Raw genomic sequence first — 11,883 nt, 5'->3', positions numbered from 1 at the left:
AAAAAAAAAAACTTTAGAACATAAGTAGACTGAATTTAGAACATAGGCAAAAGAATTTTGAACATAGGAAAAGAATATTTTAAACATAGGAAATAAAAACCGTTAGAACATAGGTAGAAAAAATTTAGAATATAGGAAAAAATTAGAACATAGGTTGAAAAAATTTAGAACACAGGAAAAAAAAACTTTAAAACATAAGTAGACTAAATTTAGAACATAGAAAAAAAAAAATTTGAACATAGATAAAAGAATATTTAGAATATAGGTAAAAGAATATTTAGAACGTAAACAAAAAAAAAGAAAAAAAAAAAGAAACTTTAGAACATAGGTAGTAAAAATTTAGAACTTAGGAAAAAAAAAACTTTAGAACATAAGTAGACTGAATTTAGATCATAGGCAAAAGAATTTAGAACATAGGTAAAAGAATATTTAGAACATAAGAAGAAGAAAAAAAAACTTTAGAACATAGGTTGGAAAAATTTAGAACATAGGAAGAAAAAAAAAAAAAAAAAAAAAAAAAAAAAAAACTTTAGTATATAAGTAGACTAAATTTGGAACATAGAAAAAAAAAATTAGAAAATAGGTAGACTAGATTTAGAACATAAGAGTAGGCAAAAAAATTTAGAACATAAAAAAAGAATTACAGAAATGCCATTACTAAAGGATGGTTTTAGATGGTTGGATCAAAACTAATAAATGGTTGAGATTGGTTCTTATATAAGATTGAGTTCTTATATAGAGGAGAGTTCTTACATGAGCCTTCCTCTATATATATATATATATATATATATATATATATATATATATATATATATATATATATATATATATATATATATATATATATTTGTTCTTTTAATTGTATTTTTTTTAAAAATAAATAATGGTTTCTGATTCCTTAATCCTTATCCAGTGTAATCTAATGTGTCTCCCATATATTGGTGTCCCTAATTCGGACATAATTTTCCTTTTGGTATTGAATTACACTAATGTTGAAAAGAGACTAGAAGAGGAGCCTTTCCAAGCTAAGAATTCCAATTATTCCAAGTGACAGTTTCCTATAAGATCGTCGTGTACTATACTTACCGTATTATTATTATTATTATTAATTATTATTTCACTTTGGTTTTTATGCTATTTAAATGTCTTGCTTTGAGGTTTTGACTATGTTTTTCACTTTTATTACCATAAAAACAAAAAAAAAAAAAAAAAAAAAAAGAAAAGAAAAGGGAGTATTACGTAAAGTATTAATGTTATGGAGAGTATTATGCATTATTTACAATCTATCATTATTTTTTTGTTTGAAAGAAATTTCAAAGGACATTAATTTTCATTAATGAAAGCCATACAACATTTACAATTGACAATTAAATTATTAATGATAATGAAAACAAATTTAACAAAATCAAACAACAATTAACCGGGGAAAGGGCTAAGAATCCAAATACATAGATATAAAAATTCATCACATTCTCGATTCGTTGTCTCATACAAATTTTTGAGTGGATCTGTCCCCGCTTTATAATTTGATTGTGAGAGAGAAAATTCTTGTGTTGATTCCGTAACCCGAATTCGGACAATAATCAATCGTAGCCCCGCACAACTAGAGACCATATTAAGCGCAAATAAAACCTTGTCTTCCGATGGAGATTGAAAAAACCTTGTCATTCGAAGGAGATAAACCCTTTCTTTCGAATGAGACATTATTATAATCTAATAAATAACAAAAAAAAAAGCGTAAAAGAAACAAAGATTGAGGCTTTTCGCCGGTGAAATATGATAAAAGCCCCTTCAAAATTAACAATGGAGGCTAGAGTGTAGAAGAGAGAAACAATCTATCAATTATTAAATGATATTGTATAATTTATCAAAAATATTGATATTGTATCATATATACCATAAATATTGTAATGGAATTGAAAGTAATATAATGTTCATTTCATAAAATTTGATGTAAAAAGGTAATTTTGTTAGAATTAATGCAAAACCTTTACATGGTCAATTTTTTTTTTTTTTTTTTTTTTTTTTTTTTTTTTTTTTTTTTTATAAATTCAGAAACAGAAAGGTTAAATAAACTTTAGAAACGAAAAGAGTATTTCGTATGTTTCCAAGTAGAAGTCGAGTTATACATATAAGGTGTTCATATGCATGTTGTCGGTCAAGGTTTTTTATTTTATTTATTTATTTATTTATTTAAATTGGTGAAATTAAATTTGTCTTGTCTCAAAAACGTTACCTACTTTGTCGAATATAAGAAAAAAAACAAAAGAATTTGCTATCTAATAAAGAGTTGATATCTTGATCAACTGTGACAGTATAGCGTAGCCTAAAGATTAAATTAAAGAAGCAATTGTCGGTCAAGTATGGGCGAAGAATTGAGGCCAAATTTTTTTTTTGAAAAATGAGTAACCTCCAAATCAATACCAAAAGGAGTAGAAGGAAAAGACAGACGTGAAGAAGAAGACTAAAATTGTAATTTACATGTTTGCTTACGAGAATGATGAAGAGTGCATTCAAGTTTAGAAGGCCGCATTATTTGGCTTTGACTGGTAGAAAATATTATTTGTTGAGTCAACAGTCAAACCCTATGAATGTTACCTGTCCTAGAAGAAAGCTTTGATTTATCATTATTTGTGGCAAAAGATGTGGGCTAAATGAAGGTGACTCTCTCCCATTATACAAGTATGTTTTGCTATTCTTGTTAAGTTTTTGTTGTGTGTCTTTTCATTTTGATCCTTCAAGAAATGGACACTACCTAACAATCTACTCCATACCATAGTAATCTACAACTCGAAGTTTTGACCACCCGTAGTGATGGTTATCAAGAATTACTCACAAATATTATATGACACGGTCTCATGAAATTGATTTTGATACGGGAAAATTAGTTATGAAAGAAATTTGTGATTTGTGTTTTTTATTTTTTTTTATTGAAGAGACTTTTTATTCAAATATGGTTATAAAAATGCATGATTATTATACAAATTATAAAGAACTATTCGATTTAAATCCTTTGACAAATGTAAATCTCCACAATAGTTATTTTACAAATGAAATTTTGTTAGTTGCCTGGTTAATTGCACCTAGAAAGAAAAGGAAAAAATGATGTTTGCCGGCCGTTTGGTTTGATCAAGAATATAATATTTCAGAATTATGATTTTAGGTGCATGATAAGAATTATGTCAACATAACACTGTAAATTAATTAATTGTCAACTATTGAAAAAAACTCCGAGGAGTAATATATTTGATAAACCTTTGTACGGAATGAAATACTTCTTTAGATACTTCCAACAAAAAAAATGTAAGTTTTAAGTTAAGGAATAAAATAAAATTAAGGTGAACATTACCAACGGTCAACCTGTAAGAAAACAAGGTAAATCGTTACCAACATTCAATTCGTGAAAAAGAGGTAAAATAATATCTTGCTGAAGCTATTGACTCAATAATGAGCAAAAACTACTCATATTGATTCCATGATTGCATCGACAAATGCTAACAAGATTACCTATGAAGGTTCAAAGGCTTAATTGTAAAGTCTTGTTGCCATATTAACTTAGTATGTCCTCACCATAAAAAACTAAATCAATTGACAATTCCTACTTCCATCCCTTTTTTCAATTCTCTTCTACCAAAAAGCTAAAACAAAGAAATCAACTTTTAGTGATTAGTATTCAAATAGAAGTAGCTATCGAGTGTGTAATAGTTTTTCCCACAAACAATGATTCAAATGAAGTATCCGGTGACACGTAATAGAACTTGGCACAATTTTGAAAATTTGAGGTTTAAACAGAAGACAAAAAGGAAAGTCAAAGCAGTCCAATAGTATTATACTCTTTAACTTTTGTTTTTCCTAAAGAAAAATGATGAAGGATGTGATTTAAGATATGCTAGCTAACAGCTAATCCACTAAACGGTTATTGATTTAAGAAGTATATTAGTCCATTCAGATATAGTACCTAGTTTGTATACTTGATATTCCCTTGGCCTCCGAATTATAGTACCTAGCAAAGCTTGATCTAATGGTAAGATTTGTTATCTCATAGCCTATTTTAAACCCTGTTAAAAGCACTTTAGGGTGAGGATTCCTTACTCTTCTTCCCTCCCACTCCTAAAGGACCTAGCCTGCTAACCCGGACTGGGTTGACCTATGAGAGGTTTCAGCTCGATATGACCCTTCTCCTTATCTATACGAAGTATTGTATTTTCTTCATATAGAATGTCTCATTTTATATACTCTATACTTCATCTTAAAATTGTGTCAAAAGCAAATGACTAATAGACTTTAAAACGGAAGAAGTACTATTTTCAGATAATTGTGAAAAATTACTCTCGTTTACCCCTCAAAGTAAAGGCCACAGGATAGATATAAGACGACTATGACAAATGTTATTGTGATACAATCATGAAGAACACCTTACTTATAAGGGTTTAGCGCAATAACAATTTACTCCAATAGACTAAGTAGAGAACAACACATTCAAATAGCAAAGGGGGTAAGGTGAAGACTTGAGAACATTGTTACAATGACAAGATTTACAATTATATTGTAACCCCACAATATTTATGTTGCCTTTTTGTAATGTTATTGCAAAAGGTTTCCAAAAGGTTTCCCAAAAAAAAAAGAAAAAGAAAAAAAAAAGGGTTTCCAAAAGTGTTTATAGTAATCATAGTTGATCGTTTTGCATCATGAGCAAGTGAGATGAGAACAGAGGTACCTCATTAACACAGCTTTTAATAAATTTATAATGATAGGGAAAAAAAAAACATAGGTTAAAAAGGGATTAAAAAGGAGATTACATTTTTGATAATTTACGGTCAAAAAAGACGTGTTTGTTACTAAAAATGCTCCAACCAGGCAAACAAGGAGGATTCGACTTAACGCACTTGTAACAGAAGTACCACTCAACTTTATATCTCTTATGAAGAATTTGTTTTTTTCCTAAGTATTTGCCAACTGCTTTCACATGGATTCTATGACCTACCAACTTCGTTCCCACTTTCAAATCTTGTCGATTACGAAAGTATTATAATTATAATCAATTATAAAGTACCATAAGTTATCATGTTTTAAACTAATTCACATTAAAACAAGCATGATTATGGTACTAGATATTTATTCCAACACAAGAAAAATCCAATAATATACTTACGACAATAGTAATATATACGCATATTGAATATGAGTCTTAATATATCGTTAAATCATGTCAAAACACGACCTTCATAAAGAACCTATTTTTCCAGTGTTATATACCATACAATTGACACAAGATCAAACTTTTCACTTGATTTGAACAAGTAGGTATGGTTAATGTAAGATCATCAAAATGGATTTACATTCTGTTTAAGGCATTGTCCGAAGCAACTCGGTAGAACTTGTACATGTTTTTGAATTATCTCATAAGGGACATGACTCTTCAAAATGTTTGTACTTCATTAATTAGCTTCAAAGGTCATTCATCAATGCGTTATTCAATTATTCAGTCCACCTCTCAGGCCCTAACAGGTTAGTCCCCAACTCCCCAAGTTCAGCCGTAGATCGGCCCCTCTGAAAGGGGAGGGAGGGGTTGAACTCAATACCTCAAGGTCACGGCTTTATGGGGACTTACCTTGCTTGAGAAAGTGACAAATGTATCAAAAAAAAATTGGACAAATGTAAAGAGCAACAAAAAGTAAATCCCATACAAAAAGATTTGAATCGCACAAACAAGAAACAAAGCTAAGAAACAAAGCTAAGAGAAAATGCATACACTACAACAACAAAGAATTTCCTCAAAAAAAGCTCATGAAGAATTGTCCATCTCCCGCACTTTAAACTTATTTCAAAGAAAAATCAAACTGAACCATATTTGTGCCATCACCAGAAAAAATTCACTCTGTCATCATAAAAAAAAAAATAAAAAAAAATCTGAAAGGTACATAAAAGGTATGGTAAAGCTTATGCTGCAGCTGCCACTGGTACTGCTCTATAACATGCCCGCTTTGCAGCACATACGATATCTTCAATCTGGTGTATCCAATTAGCAAAGCAACAAGAGATCGTTGAAAATCAGAGCTAAATAACCACTCTCAGATATCAACCAAGGAACTCAAGTAATATCTTTTAAATATTTTTAAAATGACTAACAGATATTCCTAAATAAAAATCTGAAAGCAAAATGCATTCACACAAACATGATACACAGTAAAAACAACCTGTGGTAGAGCCATTTTCTCAAGGTTGGGTGCATAAGGCATTGGTACGTCGGCCCCAGCAATCCTCTCAATAGGTGCATCAAGATAATCAAAGCTATCCTCAATAACAGATGTACTGTCAAGAACATCAGAGAATGTGAACAGGTGCAGCAAATCAAGCAACTCAAGAAGATCAAGAGAAACAGAAAACTCACATCAGCCTTAATATATTCAGGTAAGCTGTAAGCAGATTAGTCTTAGTATTTTCCCTAGAAACCACATGTTTGAAATGTGAAAGGGAAGAAAATTGATGAATCAGATGTGATGTCTCATCGACACACTTGGTTCTGTAGTTCTGCTCTTATAGTCTAATTTAATCATCAATTATCATTATCAGGCACTTCAGGCATCAGAGAGCATTAGCGAACTCTAACGAAATAGGCTTTTAAGAGCTAGATTGTGGGGGTGGATTAATAGCTAATGTGAAAGGTTTTCTAATTGAAAGTGGTGAATCTGCTCTGGAAATGGGGAAAAGGAAACAATGTTGAGCATCTCCTCAGAGACTGCTCCACTTCTAGTCACATCTGGAAGGCAGGAAGCTTACGACTCGTCTATGAGAGCAGTATAAGTGATTAAAAGTAGTAAAATGAATTTGTCATTTGTTGAATGTTTATTACGTCCAGTGTTCCACCATACACTATAAACCTCACCCTATGAGGAATTTGGGGAGTCCAACTACTTCAAGCTTTCCTACACACACCCTTGGGGATTATGTTTCATAGTTAGTTCTAGATAATACTCATTTTAGGATAACATGTTGTAAGATATTAAGCTTTAAAGCATATTGGTATAGAAGCATAAGTTTACAAGCTATTCGGATTACAAGGAATGTATGTTCCTCGTAATTCCTCTAAACCCCTCTCCAATACCCAGACCAAACATCAGGAGAATAAAACACAAAAGATTCATGATGGTGAGATCTTTGTATTTGATAAGTAATGACCAATAAAATAGTATGAAGTATTTAAGAATTAGAGATTCCTTGCCGCTAGCTGATGCAATCAGCAAAATACTCACGCTGTCTACCCTAAAGACTACAGCATTTACAGACACAGCAGGTCGAAATGTGGTTATCCTAGTTGAATGATGACTGACACAACTATCCAGTAACACCATGAACTTAAGAAAACATCCTAATCATGTCATGAGAAGAGAACAAACCAGATTTCAGCTCCAACACCATGCTGTGGGAACCCTTCTTCAACAGTTATCAATCTGCTTGTTTTCCTGACAGAATCATTGATCAATGCTCTATCCAGAGGCCGAATTGATCGTAAATTAATGACCTGAAAAATAATAAAATAATCATGTTTTTCACTTAAAACATGTTCAATCAAGATCAAATGTGATAAGGATGTTTACCTCAGCACTTATTCCTTCTTTTTCCAGTATCTCAGCTGCCTGGACATTAGTGAAGGGTCGGAAATAGAATATTTAGATGACAATATCCATCTTAAACAAGACGCATTTATACATTATAAGCATTGTGTAATACATGCTAAGGATCTCTAGCAACATGGTGCAACATATAACAAGTGTTGAATTTAAGCAAAAAGACATGCAGACCATCATACATGTTCACAAAAAGGGGATGATGAAATATTGTTCACTAACCTTGAGAGAAAAACCCACCATCTTTGAAAATGCTGTTATTGTCACATCCTTCCCTTCCCTTTCAATCTATAGGTGAGAAAAAGAGCAGTAATGTAACATATTCAGAGATACTTACAAGAAGTGAAACGATGCAACATGTTGAACAATAAATTTCAATAATCTAGATTAAGGATGATACCTTGGCCTTTCCAATAGGGATAGTAAAGTTGGGATCTACAACTTCATCAGAAATCGGAAATGACTCTCCATATCTAAAGATATATAATCAGTTAAGAAACTAAATCAACCACTGCAAACTCACACGGACACAGCAGAGAGATATGATCTACTTACAGTATTTCATTCTCCAGAAAAACAACTGGATCAGGATCCCTAATGGCTGCCTTTAACAATCCCCGAGCATCCTCGGCTGAGTATGGAGTCAACACCTTCAATCCAGGACAAGAGCCATACCATGGTGCATAACACTGCCAAAAATTTAAGGGAAGGTCACTGGTGAGAACATACATCACATATATGGCTGGAAGTTAGGAGGAGACAAAGGATTATTCTTAACAACATCACTCCCACTGACTTCCTGTAAGTAATGATTTACTTCCAACTTAAAGTAAAACAGAATAGAAAGAGGAGAAGTTGACAAAACATGCCTGGGAATGCTGGGCACCAACTCCTGCAGCAGCACCATTAGGACCCCTAAAAACAATGGGAACAGTGATCTGGCCTGCAGACATGTAGCATGTTTTTGCAGCAGAGTTTATTATGTGGTCAATTGCCTGCCATAAATTAAATAGAGTTTAGTCAATACATTTATCATTTTCCTAACATCTAAATTCTAAAGTCTAAAAGAAACAAAGAAAAATAGCAACAAAAAATACATGCTTTATAAACTAGCATGAAGCCGTGTACAATCAAAAGTTCAAACATTCATGATATACAGCCTTTCTTCCCATGCATAGAGTAATTTTATAAGCGGATAACAAAGAATCTGAAAATCTGGAATATTGTGCTACTTGTCTGACAAAATGATCTGATGCCTTCCCAATTTAGTACAGAGCTACAGATGTAGGGAGTATGGATTACAAAACAACATTCAATAGATTCTGGGAAACTTTGTTTTAAAAAGTGTGGAAGGAAGAGAGGCTGTAACCTGCATAGCAAAGTTAAAAGTCATGAACTCCACAATAGGCTTCAGGCCATGGAAAGCAGCACCAACACTAATACCGGTGAAACCAGCCTGTAGGACAAAAGATGAAAGAATGGTCAAACCCAAGTTAGCATTGTGCAGGCATCCAAGATAGAGTCAGACTACAACAACAACGAGCATGAAGCAAGTGGGAAAGCCTGACCTCTGTGATTGGTGTGTCAATAACTCTATTGGGACCATACTTGTCGAGCAATCCTTTTGTGATCTAAGTAAACAAAATTCAAACCAGAGAGATGTAGAGTAAGGTAACAATTAGCAATTCTCTCAGAAAACTTCCAAACTATAGACATGTCGACATCCTTTATTTCATCTCTTTAATAAGTTTTACCTTATAGGCACCTTGATATTCCCCAACCTGCATATAAAATTATGTACAATTAACAAACTTCGGAAGATAATAGGAAAGATTCCATGGAAAATATTTCTAAAACAAATTCTACATACCTCTTCTCCCATCAAAAATACTTTAGGATCAGCACCCATCTCCTCGTCAATAGCAGAGTTAATGGCATCCCTAACCATCATCTATGATCCAAAATGAAAAATTACATATATTTCCAACAAATTTGAAGTCAAAACAAGACCAAAAGTAACAAGAACAAAAGCAGGACACGGACCTAGCATAGAACAGCATTATGAACTAAAAGCAACTTCTATCCAACATACAAAGTAATAGCTAACACGTATAAAAACCAAATACATAAACACATTTCATAAACAAATATACAACTCACACAACTTTGAAATGTATATCAGAAAAGACGGCAATAACAACAAGGGTAGACGACAACAATCCCATGAAGACGAGTCAAGGCTGGTAACTAATAGAACACTAAAAATTCAGTCAATATTCACTCCATCCATACAAAACATCATATAATCAAACTTAAAACCTTAAAAAACTTAAAAAAGAAATAAATTACAGAAAAATAAGAAAAACAACCTGTTTTCCAGAAGATGAGTAGCTTCTCAAACCCAAAATAGCAGGTCTAATCCTCTGCAACTGCAATTCATAATAATTCCATCATTTCATCACCAAATTTAATCATGAACATAAATTACAAGTTTAAATATTACACAAAATTGAAAACTTCCACAAACCGGTTGAGAGAAGCTTCCAGAAGCCACTTTCTGCCTCATAATTCCCATCATATTTGCAAAATTATAAAACCTAACGCAAAAATCAGACGAACACGAAAACTTATAAACATAATCAAATCAAACAATATAATTTAGAAAATTAAATAAGATTCACGTATGATTCAACAAAATTAACAACCTATATATTATATAACCTATTTTGCATGAAAATTGCAAACTTTAACACCATAATTTAAGAAAAATTAACTGACATGCCTAAAAAAAACGCAGAATCTAAAGAAAGATGATAAAATGATGAAAAAGTAGTGATCATCGAAATCAAAGAAAGAAATGGCGACGTACGTTGAGCTTGGTAGTAGAAAATTAACGAATTGGAGAAAGATCGCCTTCTTCCTGCTGATTCTGGGTATTTTTGATTAATATATTAATTTTATTATAATTATAATATAATGTCGATTAATTAAATGAAGGAATCAATTGAATTGAATATGATTATGAGATTATCCTCTTTCTTTTACCTTTTCTTCCCGACTTCCCGCTATTTGTTGCGATTTGGGCCTTGGCTTGGGTTGGGTCTGTAGTCGGTTCCTTTTCGGGTCATAGATTCATAATATATAACAAATAAAGGTTTATACTTGGTATATACTTACTAGTAATTGCTCAATGTGTCCATAGAATTATGTTTTTCGTGTTTGGAGAACCACAATGACAAGTGATTAGAATCAATTCTAAAATTAGCAGAAAGCTCTAATTAATTAGGATATTCCTTATTCTCAATGTGTCTATACAAATTAAATGTATTAGACATTTTTTTTTGGGGGGGGGAGGGGGGGTTTAGTGCGGTTATTATCGGAATTTGGTCGGATTGGGACACCTTTTGACAACTCTTTTATTACGGTGTTTATAAGTTGATACTCCAACCATAGTCAATATACGAATATAATAGGTTTAGAAATATGAATTAATTCTTCATGTGTCCCTAATTTTTTACCTCATTTGACATTTCATGGTTTCAAAAATAGTACGTCTTAAAACATAAATATCTCCTACCTGCAAAAAATATAAAAATTTGATATTCTTAAAATAGATGTAGTTTTGAGGATGTGTACATATCGAAATTTGTCTACATCAATACTTTTTTGGCTCCTTATACACACAAAAAATTTAATGTTGTTTTAGGTTGATGACACATTGACACCTTTTAGTCAAATCAAGACTTTCCAAGAAATATTTCAAGGTTCTAAGAGATTCAGAGGACCTTTTTATCTTTCCATTAAAGAGAGATACAAACCTAAAGCAACACATATAGAGTGCAAGAATCATTTTAGGTATACCATGGCGAGGTCTTCTCACCACAACAGTTTTCATTCAGGCATCTTTGCTCGTCATGAATAGTAACTACGAATAGCACTAAACGATATATGGCAAATGGTTGGTGTGCCAAACATTAAAACACCTTTATTCTCTCTCAAAACATATCTCATACCACAAATATTGACCATCCAAATCAAAACACCCTTCCAAATTTCATTTCTCAGTACCCACAAACTCAATTTCAACACCTCATATAAATAATCGTTGTTTATGTAGTTTAGTGAGCTTCATTATCAGAGATTACAATGGCATTGCAACAATGGCAAATACTTTCAACCTAGGATCCACACCAAGTAATAGCACAACAAAAAGGTCTTCTAATAGCGATCAAGGAGGGCATCTCAAAAATAACCA

General features: G+C 32.1%; 1 protein-coding gene across 1 annotated transcript; it reads right to left on the bottom strand.

Annotated features, from left to right (window-relative positions):
- Window positions 1-5,663: 5,663 nt before the first annotated feature.
- LOC110711593 (pyruvate dehydrogenase E1 component subunit beta-1, mitochondrial-like) lies at window positions 5,664-10,755 on the bottom strand. The gene is made up of 16 exons (XM_021890000.1): window positions 10,674-10,755; window positions 10,498-10,557; window positions 10,156-10,225; window positions 9,998-10,057; window positions 9,499-9,579; window positions 9,383-9,409; window positions 9,197-9,259; window positions 8,998-9,084; window positions 8,498-8,623; window positions 8,184-8,317; window positions 8,029-8,101; window positions 7,851-7,916; window positions 7,599-7,637; window positions 7,398-7,522; window positions 6,198-6,312; window positions 5,664-6,009 (listed from the first exon to the last, which is right to left on the bottom strand). The coding sequence occupies exons 3-16, from the start codon at window positions 10,204-10,206 to the stop codon at window positions 5,941-5,943; spliced, it is 1,116 nt and encodes a 371-aa protein (XP_021745692.1). The 5' UTR covers window positions 10,207-10,225; window positions 10,498-10,557; window positions 10,674-10,755; the 3' UTR covers window positions 5,664-5,940.
- Window positions 10,756-11,883: the final 1,128 nt, after the last annotated feature.

This window comes from Chenopodium quinoa, unplaced genomic scaffold (assembly GCF_001683475.1).
Source record: "Chenopodium quinoa cultivar QQ74 unplaced genomic scaffold, ASM168347v1, whole genome shotgun sequence".
Classification (NCBI taxonomy): domain Eukaryota; kingdom Viridiplantae; phylum Streptophyta; class Magnoliopsida; order Caryophyllales; family Amaranthaceae; genus Chenopodium; species Chenopodium quinoa.
The sequence above is the reverse complement of the archived record's forward strand: the minus strand, read 5'-3'. Positions and strand labels throughout refer to the sequence as shown.